This window comes from Plectropomus leopardus, chromosome 22 (genome assembly GCF_026936395.1).
Source record: "Plectropomus leopardus strain MGB_pleo_1.0 chromosome 22, ASM2693639v1, whole genome shotgun sequence".
Taxonomy (NCBI): Eukaryota; Metazoa; Chordata; class Actinopteri; order Perciformes; family Serranidae; genus Plectropomus; species Plectropomus leopardus.
Window position 1 is genome coordinate 13,567,718 of NC_142197.1, and position 21,789 is coordinate 13,589,506.

At 38.8% G+C, this 21,789-nt stretch overlaps 1 protein-coding gene across 1 annotated transcript in view; it reads left to right on the forward strand.

Annotated features, from left to right (window-relative positions):
- LOC121961381 (monocarboxylate transporter 2) overlaps positions 1-21,542 on the forward strand; it is a 33,360-nt gene extending 11,818 nt beyond the window's left edge. Inside the window, exons 2-5 of the mRNA XM_042511352.2 lie at positions 1,094-1,339; positions 11,679-11,822; positions 12,447-13,250; positions 13,935-21,542. Coding sequence (XP_042367286.1) covers positions 1,123-1,339; positions 11,679-11,822; positions 12,447-13,250; positions 13,935-14,215 — 1,446 coding nt within the window. The 5' untranslated portion in view covers positions 1,094-1,122 and the 3' untranslated portion in view covers positions 14,216-21,542. The remainder of the gene's footprint in view (positions 1-1,093; positions 1,340-11,678; positions 11,823-12,446; positions 13,251-13,934) is intronic.
- The last annotated feature ends 247 nt before the right edge of the window (positions 21,543-21,789 follow it).

Consider the following 21,789-nt stretch of genomic DNA (forward strand, 5'->3'; position numbering starts at 1 on the left):
CGCCTGATTTTGGTTTTTTTTCTAGGCAAGGCACAGTTCATCTCAACAAGCTTATTAAACTGTTTATATTCTACAACTTTTTTTATGGTGAGATGTACAACCATGAGTTAGATAGATTGTCCCTAATGTGTAAAATCAGTGGAGCGGCCCTTTAACTTGTCTCTGTTCTGCTACAGGTAGCTGTTGTAATCACTGGTGCAATTAATAGCAGCCATATTTGGCGAACCACATCTAGCTCTGTTAAATAATTGCTTGCTGTGATGCTGCAGTGCAAACACGACGAAACATGTTGATTCTTCCACTGGCTGGTGATTTATGTGAAAACAAACTCGCCTCAGTGTGCATGATAACCTAATTACACAGCTGTAAGTTATTCCTGTCTGATGAGAAAGGTGAAGCCGATGAGATTAGAAAGAGCTAAAACATAACGGCTGCTCATTTTGGACTATGGTTTGTGTTTGTGTGTCAATGTGTAAAAAAAAATCCACACAGTGCCATGTGGCTGCGGACAGTTGCAGCTTTTGGTTTTGCATGTAATTAGGGCGTGTTTGCTTTGTACACAGCAGCACCTGGTTTTAAACACTTCTATGAGTTGGCAGCCTCCACCCTGTTTCCATTAGTGTGTGAGGGCTGGGGGTGGGGGTGGGGGCTGGGCGCTGGGTGGGGGTGGCAGGCTCAAGGTGAGTATTGGGCGGGGCAGGTCTGGTCTCTCAGGTAGAGTGGGTGTATGCCCTTTAGAATGGATAATTAGTAGCTTGTGCGTGTGTTTGCACACCTTCTCCAGGATACAGACCTTTAGTATGTCCTTGTTCGTCCCGTGTCATATTACTGCTGGCAGTTATTCATGTAAATGACAGAGGACAAAGTTTTCACCTTCTTTATAATCCCACAGTCGTCTGTATGCTTGCTGTCAACACGAGCTGTAGCAGATGATCTGATTTATCTGTGGATTGTCAGTAATGATCTGTGGCATTTTCCTTAAAAAACTTCTCAGATTCACACATTAAGAACTAAACTACAAGGAGGAAAAAAAGGCCACAGAGAGTTGGTGGTAATATTAATTTCCTCTCTTCTTTCCTTTCTGTCATTGCAGTGAATAGTCAGTGTTGAGGTGGGCCAGTGATGCCGCCCCCAGCCACGAATTCCCCCGCCGTGCCCCCACCAGACGGCGGTTGGGGGTGGGCTGTGGTGTTGGCATCTTTCATCTCCATAGGCTTCTCGTACGCTTTCCCCAAGGCCATCACAGTCTTCTTCAAAGACATCCAGGTCATCTTCGATGCCTCCTACAGTCAGATCGCATGGATCTCCTCCATCATGCTTGCGGTCATGTACGCTGCAGGTGAGTCATTGGGTGGTTTCACCTTTATCTAAACGTTAAGTCACTGACATTTTGATTTTCTGCTCTTTATGTGTAAGATATAATCATACTGCAGCTATTTAGTTAAATTGCTTAATGCTTAATTCTTGTGGAAACACTGAAATCTGGCATCTGGTGATGCTAGGAGTCACTGCAGCGACTTACAAAAGTGTGCTACTGACTCTAAATCAGAGGTTTTCGTGAGTCCATGAATACAGTGCAGGTGTAGCTCTTCATGGGTTCTTTTTTTCCTCAGCAGTTGTTTGTGAAGTTTCATTTGAAGTGTGGATAATTGATGGATGGGAGGAGAAGCTGCTGCAGAGGCAAATAAATGCAAACTTTTAGACCCAGGACAATGAATGGTTAAGTTTCACTTTCAGTGTGCTTGGTGTTTTACTGCTCCATCTGCTCCCACATTGCACTCCTGCACTCTTGCTTGCTGCAATTAATAACTGAAGGGCATGTATATTCTAGGCGTGCTCGTAATGAACAGTCCAGCGGCAAAAAATATCAAATCAATTTGTGGCAGTAGATGTTGTTATTATGGCAGGCCACCATAAATAAATTAATGTGTGGGAAACTCAGGGCTACCTATGCTGCATATTATATTGGATACTTGTGTAATCATACTTGCTATTTTAATAAACTAAGTGCGATCACACAGAGACATATGGCAAAGTGCGGTACACTATGACTACCCAGATGGTGCATTCATAATGATCAAAAAGTGGAGTTTAGAAATTTGGACACTTCTCAACCTCAGTGGTGCCTCCATGCTGCCTATGTATCAAAAGGGATGGGACCATACACATTTCAAACTTGTGAAATGTTGGCCAATTACCACATTTACAGTACGATACAAATTGATTGTCTGTTTACACTGAAATTTATTTTGCATCCTCAGACTGCTCTGCTCAAGAAGTTCACACAAAAATTAGAAATATAATTATAGGAGCACCACACACCCATAAAAAAACACCAAACCGTTATGGCCTTGAAAAACATCACATAATAATCCTTCTTAATTAGCAACACACTGATCTTAATTTGGCAAAAGGACAGACTGATGTATAAACAAACACCGAAGCATTGTGTATTGTTCACTATGGATTCATTTTGTGGTGATTTCTTCTTCAGTATTTGGTCTTGTGGAGCTCTTTGTGGACTCGAACTATTTGTATTTTGTTTGGTTTTCCTGCCTAAATTACAGCAGGAATTAGCTGCAATAGAGATGGAAGTAGGTTGTGTCATTAGATCATGACCTGGATTTAAAACCAAAGCATCACAGGACGCAGGCACAGCGTCACATGCTGAGCCTCTGGACAAAGACAAAAACCACCATGTTCTGCAAAGGTTGAGCAACAAATAAGAGTTCATTTTATAATCAATTACAGATGTATAATCTACATGATGATTTTAGGAAATGACAAACCCAGACTTGTGGAACCACAATAAGAGCAAGTTGTGGATAAAATGGAAAAGTTAGCATTCATTTTAAAAGCTTTCAGCACAGAAAAAAACAGTGCTTTGTATAATTTAATTTTATATGTTATTGCAAATCACAATGCTACAGCTGGTCTTGCATTGTTTCTTGAATAATGAAACTTTGAAGGCTCAGAATGTGATTTCTGCAGGTCATTTTTTCCACCATATTGCTCTGATCACCTGCTGTATTTCCCACTTTGGCTTCAGCCCCACGGCTGCCATCTGTCCACACTGTAATCCTCCTGTCACTCGATGTACTGCTGTTGTCACCATCTGCACCAGTCAACAGCAGGCCTGGAAAGCTCATTTCCTATGTATTATTATTATAGTGAGGCTTCCACCACGAGCAGCAAAAGAATTTAAGAAAATGCTTCATTCAGCTCTTCTATTAACTGCGAGTAGTGTACATTTTATTGCAAAGACTTTAAATAATGCTAAGAATATTTTGTATTTTGGACATTTTTTTAAAAAGCCAACAACAGCAGCAAATGCTAGTAAATAAGATTAAATCTCATTAAATCACACTAATAAATCTCCCCGGACAGTATTAGCTTTTTGAAGATATATTTGTATTAGCTTATTTGTCAGCTGATAAGTAACAAGAAATGTACAGTGCAGTGCAGCTCTACAGTGACACAGTGTTGACATTGCTGTAAATTATTTTTTAGGTCCATTTATATATTATTAAAACAACATGGACTTATATAGAAATTTGGCATCTGTTATGCTAATGATCAGATTTAAAAAAACATACAGAGTGGCTCCAGACATTATATTTGATGACGTCACATATTTAAAACCTACTTTATTAGCTCATGTTCACAAAATACTGATTGAACTCTAAAGGCCATGGAAATAATGGGTGCTATCTTACACCCAGAAAAAGCAGTTCACAGTGCAGCGCGATTGTCATTGCTAGTTTCAGATCCATACACTTTCATGGCCAGCGTACGCGTTGTACAAGTATCTTGCATCCATCTGTATACACTTTTTACTTACATGGGGACATGCACCTATAGATTGCGAGTGGTTTAAATAATACATCATTAATTAGGAAAATACTAATGACATTTTCTAAAATGTGAATTCAGCAGAGAGCAGAGCAGAGCTGCAGAGCTGCAGAGCTGCTGTCTAACTCCCCATTAAGAGAGAAGCATAAAGAGCAGCGTAACTTAACTGATTATTTCAGAAGCTAAAAGTTTATTTCTGTCTCCTTTGTCAACTTCTCCTCTGTCTGTTTTTCTACTTAAATGTCCCCAAAATATTTGTTGCAGTAACATTACTATTCTTACTGCTATACTCTCAAAAAACTGCCCTTTTCTCCAATTTGCTGAATCTGTTGTGTAAAAAGTAGACAAACCTGACTTTTAAAGGGAATGGGAGATGACACTCTGTGGCTGAGTATATGTTTTGCCCAAAATAAACCTACGATTAATTAAGGGATTTAATACAAACCCGTTGCCCTTTGAGCCATACTTTGCGCCCAGATAATGCACTGTTTAATTAGCATAAGTGGAGTGGACTTAATGTATCTACGCTATAAACTACAGACCATGCACTATTGATTGTTTAATAGGGTCAACACATTGGAATTAGTAATTTAGGTGGTGTTTCCCTTTAAGTAAGTTAAAGATATTTCACTCTCTCTTTTTTGTGGTTCGCAACATTTGCTTCTACTCAAAAAAACAGCACTGACAATAAGAAGGGAAATTATTTAACTGAATATTACTTAAAAAATATTTATGTATGGGACAAAAGGTTGTGTTTTGGAAATGGAAAAAGTATCTTGGCTACCCTCTGACCTCATGGAGAGATCAACACATCAACCATGTCACAGTTTTTGTACTGATGGCCAAGTGCCGCCTTAGCTTTACAGTGCCTGTATGTCATTATCATTTGGTGACGCAGTCGATATGTGCGGTTACTAAGCGAACGTCTCTTGTTACTCTTTCATTCATATTGATCGCACTTGTCAGCTATTCATTTAACATCTGCTCTCTTGTTCTGCCTCTTACGCTGATGAAGCAATCACTGTTTGAATGTTTAACACCTCTCTAATTCCCCACTGCTGTGTGTGTTTGCTTGTGTGTGTGTGTTGGTGTTTACACAGCTCAGTCATTACTGTAAAGCTGCCTGATAATGAGCTACAGCCTCAGACAGCCAGAAATATTAGTCCAATCATTCTGAATTGCAGATAGGACCTTTCCTCTCTTCCCACTACTGTCCAGTACAAACCTTGTAATTACAACCTACCAACTGCTCACAAACCCAAAATAAAAAATTAAGCTTGTTTTAGATTAACAGACAATTACATAAGCCAATAAAAGGACAAATCCATAAAGGAGTGTCCATGACAAACAGAGATGCAAGATTATAACTAAACAAGCTATTTAAAAAAATCTTTACATGAGAAAAAATACAGTTTTTGATGTCAACAATAAGTTATTATTTTCTGTCCATCAACTAAGCAATCAAATCCCAGACTGAACAATCATTTTTTCCAAAACTCATCAGCAATTACCTGCAAATCGAATGACATTACCATCACTCTCAGCTGTACTTCAGCTGTACTCAGGACACGTTTTGTCTCGCATTTTCATGTTGACCCCACTATAATGCATACACTACCTTCTCACATGCTTGGAATAACGCAAGAGATAATAAAATTTAAAGAGTTTCGAGCGGAGCGGAGAAGTATTAAATAAGAATTTGCGGAAGAGGGTGACACCTAGAATGACAGGTCTGTCACTCTAAGCCACTACGATATCCCTGTCTGTCCCTGTCTGACTGCATTCTCAACCTACATAAATAAATTACCTGTCACAAAAAATAAACTTGGCAACAAATCATGAATAATGTGTTTAGTCGTCTAGGCTGAAAATGGATCACTGGTTTGCCTTATTTCCTTGATATCATATGAGAAATCAAAATTCATCTTTTAGAAAAGCTGTTTCCTGTAAGCTTACTTTGTAGGGACTAGTTGTGACATTCTGGGCCAATACTGATGTTTAAAATAACAATTTGGCACCTTGTGCCAGGGAAACAAAGAAATCTGCACTATAAGTAACAGTTTTAGTCATTCAGTCACTCATATCACAACCTCTGAATAAGCAGAAATTCAACCATAGATAAACATGGAACAACTTTTAATATAACCTTTAAAAAAAATCACATTTTCTTATTTCCTAATTCTTATTCATCACAATTCCCTCTCTAAAGTGTATTCTCTACAAGCAACAAATTTCTTCTTCAAACATCAGTATTTGTTAAAGTTTCTCCTGAAAAACTACATTTTATAAGATTACATTGAACACATAATGATAATGTTATAGTTTACCCTTACCTATGTCTCATTTGTACTAAATAGAGCTTGAATGCATCACAATGTTAACAGTCAACATTATTTAGCTCTCCTCCTGCCGATTTTAACCCGTATTTGTTGTTCACAATATATTTATCCTCTGGCACGACAACAGTGAGTTTACTATGTCCTTCCGTCCCTAAGGCAACCCAGGGAAGAGCTTTATTTGACCTTAAGGAAAAATAGAGATCTTCAAGTAAAATGTTTTCTATTGTCCCTGAGATGAAGGGATACCATTATTCTAGAGCCCTGCTTTTTAGCCTGCACAAAATTGATGTGACACAACAAAAAAAACTTAACCGCTGGCATCAGTGATTGTCATCGTATTTGCTGAAAGGCCAACGGCAGTCAACGAGGCAAATATGGGCCAATACCGATTTGATAAATAAGTGCATCACTACAGCTCGGCTCTGTTAAACTTAACAAAATGTTAACAAGCAAAGCATGCTAAATGCTAAAGCCAATGACTAAAAAGGAAAAAAATCAATGCTTTAAGATGGCTGTAAGAGATGGCAGACGTATGAAATTGCACGTACAACTCATGCAAGTTATAATGGAGGGTTGGATTAAGGTCGGTAAGAAGTGTCGACCTGATGTTGCCAATTCTGAAGATTTGCATAGTCCGTTGCCTGAACGAACATGCAAATCAGTTGGCAAATATCTTTTCCAACACATCATCTTTTTTAGGCATAAAGAGAACTTCAGTAATCCACAAAAGTAATGCAATAGTGTACTGAAGCAACGGCCCTTTATCCTGAATAAGTTAAGTGAAAGCAGGTGAGGTCAAAGCTGTAAACTCCAGATGGTATCAGTAATTTACCGCCACTGTCTGTTGTGTGGGGAAAAAAAACAGGGCTGGGCATGTTTCAGCTCTCCGGTGCAATCCTTCATGGCATTACATCAGACAGCTGTGAAGCAACCACCTCTCACTGCCTCAGCACAGCGAGTGTCGCTCTGTGATGACGTGTTTAAGCTGTGTGTCAGTGTTGGATCAGTGTCGCTAATCCAGACAACAGAGAGAGAGAGACTTGACCTTGGGCGAGGCAGAGTGGAAACAGTGCACGCACGTCACTGTCAGTCATAATCACAGGTAGATATCAATGTGCCAAATAAATAATAGAGCAAACTTGTTTGCCATGAGGCAAAATGAAACAGCAGCTTTAGTTTCAGCAAGCTTTGAAGTCATCCCTTTATATTTTCATCAAAGAACATGTATTTTTAAGTTTGTCTATTATGCCAGGTGCCATTAATTTGTTTTTATTTTCACCTTAAAAAAGATCCAGTCAGCTTCAAGTCATTTTGCTCCACTAAATAAAGGCTTTTAAATGTTTTTCTCTTTGCTCTGTCTAAGAGTCCCTGAAAAACATTTTCTCGAACATGAAGTCTTTTCCATTTTAAGGGGACTTTAATGAGGTTGCCTGCATGTGTAACTGACTGAGTATGCAGCCTCTGCAGTCATATAACTGTAGATTCGATAATCAATGCAGCGTGCTTTGATTATCAGTTTTCATATTTCTTAAGTAAAAAGTCATTCAAATATTGTCGGTGAATTGTCTGAAATAATGGGGAGATTGTTCCTGGGAAAAAAAAAGTTAAACTGCTATAATCAATATTTATTATTAAATGACTACATATATTAGAGCTGCATGCTATTGGGGAAAAAATACGGTGCAATATTTTTTATATTTCCACATATATTTTCTTTTTTTCTGCAATGGCAATGTATTGCCATATGACAAAAAAGAGAAATATTCACCAAATGACTTGAATAGATCTATTAGGCAAAAAAAAATCATAGTAGAATTATTGGTGTGATTTTGTAGAGGAGTCTTCATAGAAAATAAAATTAATAAAAGCTGAAAAATGACTTTTTACTCTCAAGACTTTTCTGAGGGTCAAATAAGGTAGTTTAATACACTAGTTGACTCACCATGACACCAATGTATTCAAATAATACTCCTCTATCAATCCACACTAAAGTCATATGAATAATTCCTGCTGCTTTCGATGAAAAAGGCTGCTTTCTTATGTTGTTACATTTACCACACTGGAACCTGAGCCTATTGAACATACACACTTCGCAATGTCAATGCTGAAACAATCTATTGTGCAACCCTAAGTGAAAGCTGTCCAAGGGTGTTTTTCGTGTCTTTTAGTAAAGTGTAAAACTAATGTCTTGTTTAGCCATCACTGCTCTGATTAGCATCATTTTTGGCCACAGCAGGCAGCAATTTTCAGTACAACCACAGTCTGATCTGATAGCCACTAAGCAGCTCCACTGAGTGGTTAAAAGATTTCCCTATCTAGATTTATCAAACCAGTGTTTGTGATATCAAACTAGCAATCTTCCTGTCACTCGCCCCCTTCTCTATCCATTAGGCCACAATGTTAACATCATCAAGTGTGTTGCTGCCCACTGTTACACAGCTCTTAACTTCATCTCAAAGCCTCACATCAACCCAAAAATGTGGATAGATGTTTATCACACAAATAAACAGGGTTTAGGGCGGTTTACCCTTCATCATGTCCCTGTGAAATGTCTGTGTAATGGGTCGGCAGCCAGACACACAGTCACTTCAAAAAACCATGTCTGTGTCCTCTTGCAGCAGAACAATTTTTAAAAGTTGTTTGCTTCCATTTCTGTTGACTTTATCCCATTTGAAGGGTGACGGATAGCCAGCATCCTCACATCATCGTGAGCCGTGGCAGCCTCTTTGCTGCAGCTCACATTAAAGGGTTGTGGAGAAAATGGCAGACACATTTCTATATGTGTCATTCCCTTTTGGGATCTAGGTGGTTATATTTAGTTTGGGGTTTTGTCCACTGTGTAATGAAGTCCATGCCGCGTCTGGCCAGGAGATGATAAGCCTTTTTCAAGGGAGGTAATGTGCAGGCTCAGGGGCTTCCTCATCTCGGTCGATTCGGGTCCCGTCGAGCCCCCGAGAATACTGATCACTGCTGTGGATGGAAATGAGGGGAACTTTCCTCAAGGTCGAAAAAAAGATTCATGCAGAGCAAATTAAGTCAGATGACTCTTCGCCCGTTGTGGCTTTTTAAATTGCACTGGGCCTGGCAGAAATATGATACATCTTCTGGCTGGTAATGAGAGTATTATTTCAAAAAAAAAAAGAAAATACATCTTTCATTACTTTTCTCTCTCCCTATTCAATTTACACCTCCTGTGCTTAAAATTCAGCAAAGGCATGGAAGATGGTGTCAATTATTTGATGCAGATTCCTAAAAAGTGCTTTGAGCAGCCACATTATTCAAAGAATGTGATGTACCAAAAAATATAAAACTGATCAAATGTTTTCATATACCTCAAGTGGAAAAATGTAAACAATAGAACAAAAAGTAACACAACACAAATGTATAATAAAATGTTGAGTCTTCAATCAGAAATTCAGTGAGCAGAGACAGAATTCAAAAATCCAAAACAAACTGAGCAAAACAACCATCCTCACCCCAGAAATGTCTCAGCTTTTCTGAAGTCATAGTCATGATTCACCTCATTAAAAGACTGAACGACATTTACAGATAACTGAGAATCCAGATGCTGACTCATTATTGCAGAGGAAACCTGACTCATCATTGTCATTTGGGATTTCAGAATGCTCTTTCTGTCCATTGCATGTTCGGTGGCTGGCACAACTGATTTTTAAGTGTCTAGCTATCATCCCTACCAGTCAAGCTATCATTTTAGAGCTGCATTTATTAATACATTTATATTAACCGTGGATTAAATGACTGTGTGTCATGTCAAAGATGTTCCCTGTAGTAATGAATCAACAAAGAATTATCACCTAAGGCCCTGATCATCATCATCATCATCATCATCATTTATTTACACGTCAAAGAAATTGTAATACCTAATAAAATACAATCACAATACAATAAAAAAACCACGCAAATGGAACACACCAGTAAGCTACTTAATGCTTTTGGGAGGAGGCCCACACAGACACATTGCTACAGAGCGGTCGCTACAAGAACACCTTAGCAAAGCACATCAGGCCAAACAGTGTGGTACACCTGTGAAACGGGACAGCAACTAGGCAATCAAATGTGATGAACAGAAAAGCACACACTGTAATCTCCCTACACCTTGCCATACATACGGTCTCTTTCTGTCACTCTCAAAGACAGCAGCCCACACGAAGCTGTCACGACATGAGATATTAATTCCCTCGCACATACTCCATAGCTCTTTTACAGTACAACTACTAGTCAGCTAGCCTATTTATCAGCATAGTAAACGCTACTGTATTCACCAAAGAGATTCAGCTGGCTGCGCAAGTAACTCTGTGCATGTGTTGTAGAATAATATTTAAAAAAAAGGGGTCGACCGTTATTTTTTACTGCATCTGCCATTATGCAGCTGTTCCTATGAGCATCAAAACAGTAGTAAAACCGGCATCTTGCTGATTTGATTGGCTGCCTGGGCAAAGTGTGACATTGACGAGCTGTGAGACGCCATACTGAAAAAGTTAGCAACCTACCTGGTGTTGCATTGAGCCTCTGAAGAGCCAGATTTTACCCTCCAGAGTTGGCGGAGACCAAACCAGAGCTAAAAGGAGAGTAAATATTGGACTTAGATCAACTGCAGGTTTATACAATGATTCAGAAATAGGTTGATTGCTTGCAAACAAACATTACTTCATTCAAACATTACTTAAAACTAATTTTTCTGCAATAGAACAATTAATTAACAATAATGTCCATGCAATTTATAGCATACAGTTCAACAGTTACGGTTCACAACATAGTAAAAGTGCCTGCATATGCAACTGCAAGTACAGTCTTTAAAAGCTGGACCAGGACATGGCTGTGCAAGACGAAACAGACATTCACTGCGGGCAGTTTAGGTAACACTATTATGGTTGATCTTTGTTTTCACTTCTAATTATCTCATTTAGATAATATGGTTTAACAAGGGATTTGGTTACAACCAAGTAAATCTCAATCAAGTGTTTTTCTGTCTGCTCTCTATGACAGAGAGATCACTGGCACAACTTTGTAGTTGCCCAAATAAAAACATAGCAAACTCAGCAAGTAGAGAAATAGAAAGTAGTTTATTTTTAGTGTTTTTTTTGTCTTGTGAGTGAAATACATGCAAAATTGCAATGCTGCTCCTGTGCAGATTATGTAGCTGAAAACACAGGATAAAGAATAAAACATTACTTAATGCTTCTGAACTACATATTAAAACATTGTGCAGAATAGTCAGTGATGCCCTGGAAGTCTTTTCTTACTCTACACACTGTCAGCTCCTTCTCTTTAATTGATTTGGCACGAGACGACAGGAGTGCCGTGTTAAAACGAAAACAGCTCAGTTGCTGCTATTAATAGAGGCTGGGCTCTTGTTGGCGTGCAGCTCTAACCAGATTAAATCATTATGCACTCACTTTGCATGATCCTCAATACTGTAAACATACGACATGTGTGTGTTGATTTTATGTTTTTCTTTTGTTTCAGGTCCCATCAGCAGTATACTGGTCAACACGTATGGCTGCAGGCCCATTGTCATGATGGGGGGCTGCCTTTGTGCCACTGGCATGATCTTAGCCTCCTTCTGTACCAGCGTGGTGCAGCTTTACCTCTGCATAGGAGTTATCGGTGGTAAGTCCATCTAAATCCACTTAAGGTTAATTTGATGAGCCTCTACTTCTAAGTAGCAGGTTAAAAATAACACTGTTGTTGCAGGAAGAGAATTTTTATCGCCTATTCAATCTATTTTGGTTCTTACACTGATTTTATCATGAATCATTATGAGATAAAAAGCTGTAATGTTGCCTTACTGGACTTCATCAGATCTTTCAGGCATATTTCGGAGATCTAATGTTGACACAGTATAACTGTCAATCCATAGTCAATTTAAATCCAAATGACATCACATGAATCTACCATCTAATAATCACAATAATTTCCAATCAGCGTCAAACACAGATTACCACTGAGGCTAATGGGAATGTCATTTGTTTTGCAGATACTGGGTCATAAAAATATTGGATAATACCCAGCCATGGTCAGAGCAATGCTAAAAATAGAAAAGCTTCTAAACACTCTAAAGTATCACTCATTTTTCTAGCTTGTTCTTAAAGCAAGTAGCCTCGAGGTTTTCAGTTACTTCTAAGAAAGCATAATTTTAAAAATTGATTTCTTTTTTAGGTGAGTAGAATGGACAACTTCCAAAGTGTTCTTTAGGATTGGTACAATAACAGCTGCTTTCATCTTTCCTCATAGGACTTGGACTAGCCTTCAACCTGCAGCCAGCGCTGACTATGATAGGCAAATACTTCTACAAGAAGCGACCCATTGCCAACGGCTTGGCAATGGCAGGCAGTCCAGTGTTTCTCAGCTCCCTGGCTCCTCTTAACCAGTACCTCTTCAACCAGTTTGGATGGAGAGGCAGCTTCCTTATACTGGGTGGCCTGCTGCTGAATTGCTGTGTGGCTGGTTCCCTTATGAGGCCTCTGGGACCACCACCCAGCAAGCTAAAGAAGGACGAAGAGTTAGCCGCTGTTGCCACCACAACAAAAGAGAAGCGCACTGCCTGGCAAACACTCAACAAGTACTTGGACTTGACACTCTTCAAGCATCGCGGCTTCCTCATATACCTGTCAGGTAATGTGATCATGTTCCTGGGCTTCTTTGCACCTATTGTCTTCCTTGCAGCCTACGCCAAAGACACTGGTGTGGATGAGTACTCAGCTGCCTTCCTGCTCTCAATTCTGGCATTCGTCGACATGATTGCCAGGCCCTCCATGGGGCTACTGGCCAACTCACGGTGGATCCGCCCCAAGATCCAGTACTTCTTTAGCTTTGCAGTGCTGTACAATGGGGTGTGCCACATCCTTTGCCCACTGGCGGAAGGCTACACTGGTCTGGTGGTGTATGCAATGTTCTTTGGCTTTGCCTTCGGCATGGTCAGCTCAGTGCTGTTTGAAACACTCATGGACCTGGTTGGGGCTCAGAGGTTCTCCAGTGCTGTTGGACTCACCACCATTGTGGAATGCTGCCCGGTTCTCATTGGGCCACCTCTAGCAGGTACGATCTCTCTGAGAGCATTTTTCATTGTTCTTAGCATTTCTGGCTATTGGTGTCAGTTAGTTAAACTTACAATATAATTAGGGCTCAGTCACACCAGAAAAATGAGTAGTGTCAAAAGCTTGGCAGTTGCCAAACTACTGTAATTGGTTGGCTTATTGCTAACTTCATAGCCGGCTGGGAATATGCTAGTAGCTGAGGACAGTAGCTAATGGTAGAATGATTAAGCTTGGTTGCAAGACAAGCTAACTCATTTTGTGAATATAATGTTCACAGAAATTGTTCCTCTACTGACTTTTGTCTCATAACATGCTACAAAATATGCCATGGAGGAGTTCATGCTGAAGAAATTACATGAGTGGAGTACCACAATACAGATAATAAGATATATTAGCTCTTTGCTTCCTTAATGGCCACCATTGTTAAGATTGTACATCAAAGTTCATAAAAGTTGCTGCAAAGGAATAGCATGGATTTACTTAGATGCAAGCAATTTTGATTATGGCAACTCCATGCTGATATGACCTGGCCTTTATTTATATGGGTAGAACTAATAATTATTTACATTTAGATATGTTTTCTGTAAATCACATATTACATATATTACATTCTAATTCACAATAATTAAAATTCTAAAACTGTGCAGATACTTAAGTATTTTAAAAACTTTGTGCTGTCTTTCAGGCAAACTGGTCGATCTCACAAAAAACTACAAGTACATGTATTTTTGCTGTGGAGCTGTCGTGATTTTGGCCAGTATTTGGCTCTTCATTGGAAACTTCATTAACTACAGACTCTTGGAGCGCGAGCGCAAGCAAGCAGAGATGTACAAACGGACTGAGACGGAAGATCCAGATCACGTTCAGGATAAGAAGGAGGCTGATGGGGAAGCCCAAGCGTCGGAGGAGCTGGTCGACAAAACTGAAAAGGGTGATGAACCTATGCAGCGGGAAACCAACATCTAGATCCTTCTGCTCTGCCAATAGGTCACCTTCACCTCCGCGTCAGCCTCGCAACACCCTTCATCACGATCAAACTGAGCTCCAAGCCAAGAGGTGCCTGTCAGTGTTCCACCAGGCTCTATTTGGGGTCCTCTGCACTTGTCTAAAACTAACTGCCAAAGCAACAACTGTGTTGTAAAAGGCTGTGAGGCATAGTATCTGTTTGTCAAAGAGCATCAGCTGTGACTTTAACAGAAATAATAACCACTGAGAAAAGTGTAAGATACTGTATACATATAAGGAGACTAAAATTCAGAAAATGGAATGGAAAACAGTGTAATACTAACTATTTTTTTGTTGCCACGTTCACCTCATATCGGATTTAATGTAAATACAAGACTACAACAGCAGGGGGAAAGTACAATAACCTTGCTACAATCAGGATGTAGGATTATATTTCTAGAGGAACTCCAAAATTGTGTCAACTCAGAGCTAGCATTAGCAGCAAAACCCACAGATGTTGACAGAAAATTAGAAAATGAGTTAAATTCAAAGACAATCAACTATGCTTAAGAAAAGTACTACCTGCTAAATTCCAATATTCCAAGCTGTAGCAACAAGCATCATTCCTTTCTTCCTATTGTGTCTTCCGATATGATGTGAATGCAGCATCAGCATGTTGCCACTGTTTAGACAGCACCAGCAAACTGAATTTATGTTCAAAATTAAATCTCTTCACGACACACTGAAGTCTTGGCAAACATGTAAAGGTTAAATAACAAGAGGAAACAGTGGGGACGGCCCATTGTTCTGACAGCTCAAAATTCCAAATCTCTGTTAGTACAAAATATTTCCCACTGGACCAAAAGCCCATTCCTTTGACAGCCCATTATCCCGACAGCAATTTCCCATTGCACCCAAGTTCTGTTTTTTGGAAAATACAGTCTCTGCAGTTGGACAATTCAGGTTGGTGAAAAACACCCAGGTTTGGTGGCTCAAATGCTGCTGGGAAACTGAAACTAACTGCAGGGGGCGTGTATTTCTGGAGAAACGGGACTTTGGTGCAATGGGCGTTTGTTTTGAGGATAATGAGCTGTCAAATAAATTGTCTTTTGGTCCAATGGGACATTTTTTTGACTAATAAGACATTGAATTTTAGGCTGTTGGAACAATGGCATGGCACTGAAGCACTGAAGCACCAAGCTCATTTCTCTGTTAACAACAGCCAGTATCCGTTCAGTTTTGAGCAAAACTGATCCCTAACTGCGTGTTCGCACTGCAAGTAATGTGATCAATGTGCACTTTTGATAAACTGTGGCCTGATCGAGGCTCTAAATTTACCAACTGTACAGTCAGATCAGACCAGCTACAATCACAGGTGCTAATTTGTTAGCATAGAAAACTAACAGATACAACAATATTGGATATTATTATTTGCTGTTATGATGAATACACCCATTCTCCAAGCATCGGTCTTTAGGATGCTCTAACATCAGAGCTATGAAAACTGCTTTGAAAGGCAAATGTTCCCTAGTTTAGGAGAATGTTTGTGAAATCATATCAACAGAGACCAAAAGAGGACCTGCCTTGATAGTGGCAGCTGATGAGCTGAAAAAGTTTGGCAAATTTTCACTGATTGGTCTGCTCTGTAGGAAGGAAAACCTCCTGATGACTTGTTGATTGCATTGCTCGCAGTGTAAATGCAGCATTAGCAATCCAAGTGCACCGGAAACGGTTGGCCCATCTGGTGAAATGTGTGAAGCAAGAACTCAAAATTCTAATTGCACTGTGTTTTAACATGGCAACCGGGTGCCGTAAAATTCCCACATCTATAAATAAAGAACAGATGTGTTCACAGCTGGTGACGGTGGTGCCCATGTATTATGCTGCCCGCCTGAGCACTGTAACATTGTGCAATAAAACCTGCACAAATGTCCCACTTTAATACTTTCGATCAAGTCATAAAATGCTTCCTGTAAGTCGACTAGTGTTCCATATTGCACTACAGTATGCTGAACTGAAAGAGAAATGGCCATACTTCACCCCAAACATCTTTATAAAACTGCTGCAATGAAATTAATTTAATTATGGTTGAATGTAATTTCCTCTGTGGGCCTTAACAAGGTATTAATGACCAAAAACCATCTGCATAATAGTGGTTGTCCTACACATAGAGCCCATGAGCAATATCATTTCTCATATTTTAATGCAGCTATACAGGGAAATGTATTTTTTGTGGTCAGCGTGACAGTCCATTCTGTGATACATTGCCTTTAATGTAATGAATGCAGGGGAGTTGTACAGTGAATACTTGATAGTATTATAAGAAGCTGATAAACCTTTGTGTAAAATGTGACCCACTTCCTTTGCTGTGATTAGCTTTAAAACTCACAAGAAATCAGTGTCCATTTGTCTCTTTACACGTGTATAAATGTTAAAGCTATAAGATGACGTAATGTTGTTCTGTAACTCATTCACTAACCATGTCCATACCAGTATGTTAACACATTTGAAGGAAAAAACACTGACGCTGCTAATCGATGAATGCTAATGAAGTATACCAGTATTTTCAATCGTATTGTGTGCAATTGGATGAACATATCACGTCGCAATTTAAGTGAATGTCAATATTGTTCGATATTCTACCCATTCCATGTGTTTTGTAAATGTCATCCTGCTGTGCTGTTGATCATTTTTCATCAGCTTCGGTCTCGAGCGCTGACCAAATGGTGTCCTGTCTCAAATGTCCTAACAAAGCCAACAAATGTTATTTTTCAAAGCAATTGTGAACAAAAAGAAGCAATGTTATTGTCCTTTTTTGTGCTTTGAATAGTCAAATGTGTGTTCAGAATCATGAAAATGGATGTCCAGCTGTGTAGCGGCAGCTCTCAACCGTGTGTCTTCACCTGAGACTGTGCTCTTTTGTTTGGCTAAATGAATTCTGAGGGTATCAGGGGAACATCGTGGAGAATATCTGCTGCGCCATTTATTGTAAATAAGATAATTTTGAAAGAATTGCACACCTTTTTTCTCACTTTAACAAAGCACTTGACTTCTTATGAGCTTCCTTCTGGAACTGGACTTGGTCTCACTTATTTTTCTATTCTGAAACGAGCTAGTCTTGGTTTTGAACGTGGCTCAAGCAACATGTAGACAGGCTGTCATCACTTCAAGCTGTAGTTGGTTACTTTTCCAAAAATACTTAAAAATGTCACTACAGCAGCTGTCAATTATTTTGATCACTACGTATGAACTCTGGTCAAACTGTCAAACTGGGCAGTGCTGATCAAATATGAATTAAAATTCTGTTGCTGCATTGCCTTTTTCTCACCTCGAATGTTTTGAGAAACATTTTTTAATGTACTGTTTAGCTGTAAAACAAGAAAGTTTGTGACCCAGCCACCATGTTGGAAACCAAAGCATATCACTGGCCAGAGCAAACTGTTGTGTTATCCAAGTTGTACTTGAACACTTCCCAAAAACTACAGCCAATTAGCACCTGTTTTGCGCCTATGTGAGAGGAAATAACTATTCATACCAGCAGGCAGTGATAGTCTACATTCAAAAAGGAAAACCAGAAGACTGACAGGACAGATTCAAGGTGCTAATTAGCCAGTTAGCACATTAACACAACCTGATGCTGACACAACAAATTATATTTACTGTATGCCAGTGAACAATAACACAAAAAATGACCAACCATTTCTGCTGAAGAGATAAATGGCTAAAAAAAAGATCTTACTTAATATTACAAGTTTATTTCATTGTCACGCCCTCTTGACTGTAGTTGTTTGCTTTCCTCAGCTCTGTCTCTCTTCTTGTGTGCTGAGCTGAATTGCCAAATAGGAGTGGTTCAACTCACCGACAGGCACGGCCATATCCGACGCTGAACAGAGAAGGGCCAACAAGGGCCAACTAGTGCCAATGGTGCGGGACATCAAAAAAAACGACAGACGCTCAAGGATATCAACCGACAGCCTACTGACAGCTTGGTGTGTCGAGGCCCTTACAGCTAAGCACTGAACAAAAATACGTTACTTCTATGTAACATTTGAGGCGAGAAATAGGCAATGCAATAACACAATCTTAAATTCATAATTGATCAGTGGGGCTTTGCCTGTTTGACAATTTAATCCCAGATCATGAGCAGTGATTGACATGACTTACAGCTGCATTAGAGACTTCTCGTCTCATTAGAAGCACTACAAGAAGAAGGAACCTGATTTTTTCACAGGTCATCTGTCTCATTTACTACTGTGTGGAGACAGTTTCAGTAAATATGACAAAAAGTTTCAAACTGCAGCTTCAACACACATCTAGTGTTAAGAGTTTGTCTGTTAGTTCTGCTTTTCAGATTCAGTCTCACTTAGTTCACCAGCATTTCATGCCGATATTAGACAGTATTTTTATATTGTCATGTCTGTGCTGTCCTCACAGCTTTAGTTAATAAAAACATGAGTTGTTTTATTGTGAATGTTAACTTCTCCTGCTTGCACTAATTAGTGGAAAAAGGGACGATTTTCATTTACTGAAAACAGAAGTCACAATGCTCAGTGTATATGATGACTCTCAACGAGGGAGATAGACTGCTGTACAATCACTTTCTACCAAATAACACTGCCCCCTGCTGGTTTCAAAACACCTAGACCAAAATGTAGAGAGAGCCGAGCTTCCCTTCATCAAAACACACTCATTCACATATTTATTTTTGTAACAGAGTTTCAGTTTCATGGGTAATGTAAGTGCATCAATCCTTTTTTGGTTGGGTTAAGTTAAATAATTTTTTTGGTATTTATATGTTGAAGTATACAAATAGGACAAAACCTTGTCTTGGTTTGTTGGAACTAAGGGGAATATCATCGAATTTCATTTTTTTGTTTGTTTGTTTCTTCTTTCTTTCCATGTAAATGATACTCCATGTCTTTCACTTTAATCAGTAATAAGAACTCACTCCACAGAGCAGGTTATTTTTCTTGTAGATGGAGCAGAAATAAATGCAGCGGTCAAGAAGCATGCAGAAGCATCTCTAGAGCAGCAGTACCTACGATGATGTGGAGGAATCAAAAATATGATGTGTCCCAAAATTGTATTTATTTTTTTCAGAATTTTCTACAATTTATGTTTTTGTGACATGCATGATAGTTGTATCCTGTGATACTATTATCTGTGAGAAGGGCTCACAAGTAGATAGTGTTTCGTTTTAAAACGACATATGCCAAAAAGGTTGCTGGTTTAGAGCTCCATAACATTACTCTCTGCTAATTGGGGTGCTGGTCATGTTTGAAATTTTATGGTATCCTCCTTACTGTACTTGACATTATTTGTTCAGAGTTAAGCTATACGTTTTGTATGTGTTTTGGTTCATAATGTTATTTCTAAGAACAAAAGGAAATTAATTATTTAATCTAAATAGAGATGACTGATTGAATTTGACATGCACCAATAGCCTTATCAATTATATTGCATAGCATCTCTTATATTTATTTTCTTTCTTTGAAGTGTACGGTATATTTAGGGACAGAGGTTTATTTTGAGGTTTGCTTAAGACCAAATTTAGAGAATTAAAATGAATATGAAATATTTTCACCCCTCTTGGATGTCTGTACGTGCACATAAGTGTTGTGTAAAAAAGGGAATGTTTATGTCTTCACTTTAGGAAATGCTCTGACTGAAAACTGTTTTAGCAAATACTGTATAGTTTTTTTCTGATGTGTGGAAGCAATAAGCAGAATGTAAAGGTTTTAATGGGACAGTTCACCCCCAAATAAAATTAAAAATAAATATTTTCCCTTTTATCTGTAGGGCTATTTATCAATCTAGATTGGTTTGGTATCACTTGCTGAGGACATGTCTCTCCAATATAATGAAACTAGATGGCATGTAGAGAGAAAGTACTTCCTATAGTAAAACTTCTTACAACAAGGTCTGTGGATTACCTGAGTAACTTGGTCATGATTTCTGTAAAAGAGACATTGCTGTTGAGTTTTTTTGTCTCTATTTTGGTGCTTTGAGCACCACAAGCCAAATGCCATCTAGTTCTATTATACTGAAGAGAAGGCAGACATCTCTACGGCGAGTCACACAAAAACGATCGAGACTGACAAATAGCACAACAGGTAAGAGGAGGTGAACTGTCTCTTCAAAGTTTGTGAGAGACTGGAGGAGATGTCATTTAGGTTCCTCCTGGATTACATGCAGTTTGTCAGCTAACAGTGTTTAGTTGATAGAAATGACAGCAGATTTGAGTTTCATTCGTTGGAGTTTCTCCAACGTGTGGCAGAGATTTTTTCATTACAGGGTGTGGTGTGGTGTCTTGCCACTAGTGAAATTATTTTTAGTTATGAGTTCTGAATTTCTTTTTTCCTTCTTTACTCTGCATTGTTTGTTTTCGACCTGAACGTTCTGTTTTTATGTTCATCAGAATTTCAGTTCTGATTTGAATTCACGATTTTCACATTCAGAGCTCCACTTAGTAAACCCTGTTTTTTTATTTGTATTTTTATTCTTTCAGTTGAGCTCATCTCTGTCCACCCAAAGCCAATTTGATCATTTCTGTCTCCATTAAGTGTTTTATGACTTATTGAAATTCCAATCTGTGAAAACTAAATCTTGAACAAACTTCCATTTTTTTCCTGCGTTTTTGCGATAAGAAGGATCAGCATGTGTTGGTGTGGATTGTGTACAAGGTGGTTTGCTACTGGAAGGCTGAAGGACTGTCTATAACATCTCTGTGCCTTATTGTGCTGTACTGGTCATAAACAGCTTTTTGTGAACACTGTTAATGTTAATGTTATTTTGATGCTAAAACTATGCGATTTAGGTTAAAATGTGTCCTACTGACTGAATGTTTACAGTCTTTAATTTTATGTAAATAATCAACTTATGTAGCCACTCTTCTAAAATTGTCTCGTTCACACCAGATTATCACATGTAAGCAAAAAGCTGTAACACCAGATATAGTCTAAATATTTATAACTTATTTTCTTTGATAATACTTGCTATATTTTGTGTTTCTAAGATGCAAATATTTCTGTGTATGAACACGTTTAGGACAGCTGTGTTCACATGTTTGGACATCAGTACTGTAGTCTGTCTCAGCAGTGAACTCAGTCCGTTATGTCCTTCCAGTAGCAGACGTATTGTGTGCTTTCTCATCAGGGCAGCCATACTGTATGGCATTTAACCTTTTTAGGAGATTGTGTCAGTCTTTCCACTACCTCTGCAGCCGTCAATGTCAGAGTGAGGATAAGTACCACACGGGTATAGAAAACCGATTTATGTTTTTGTAATTCTAATAGAATGTTATCACCTATCACTGTAGCTGAATAAATAAAGTATATAACCAAATGAGCCTTTGAGTCTGTTCATGATTTTATGGTTTTGATGTTTTATCAAGCTGGTTTTATTAACAGCTCAATATTGGCTAGATTACAAACAGTGGGAAATGAAATGCCAAAAGAAAAACAAATCAAATGTAATTTTTCCTACTTTTTTTTGGTCACAGCGAAACAGTTACTATGTTTACCACGTGCTAAATCAATCCTTTATATCTGATTAAAGGACAGCATGGACCCCATACATCGGTAATTCCTAGTTAT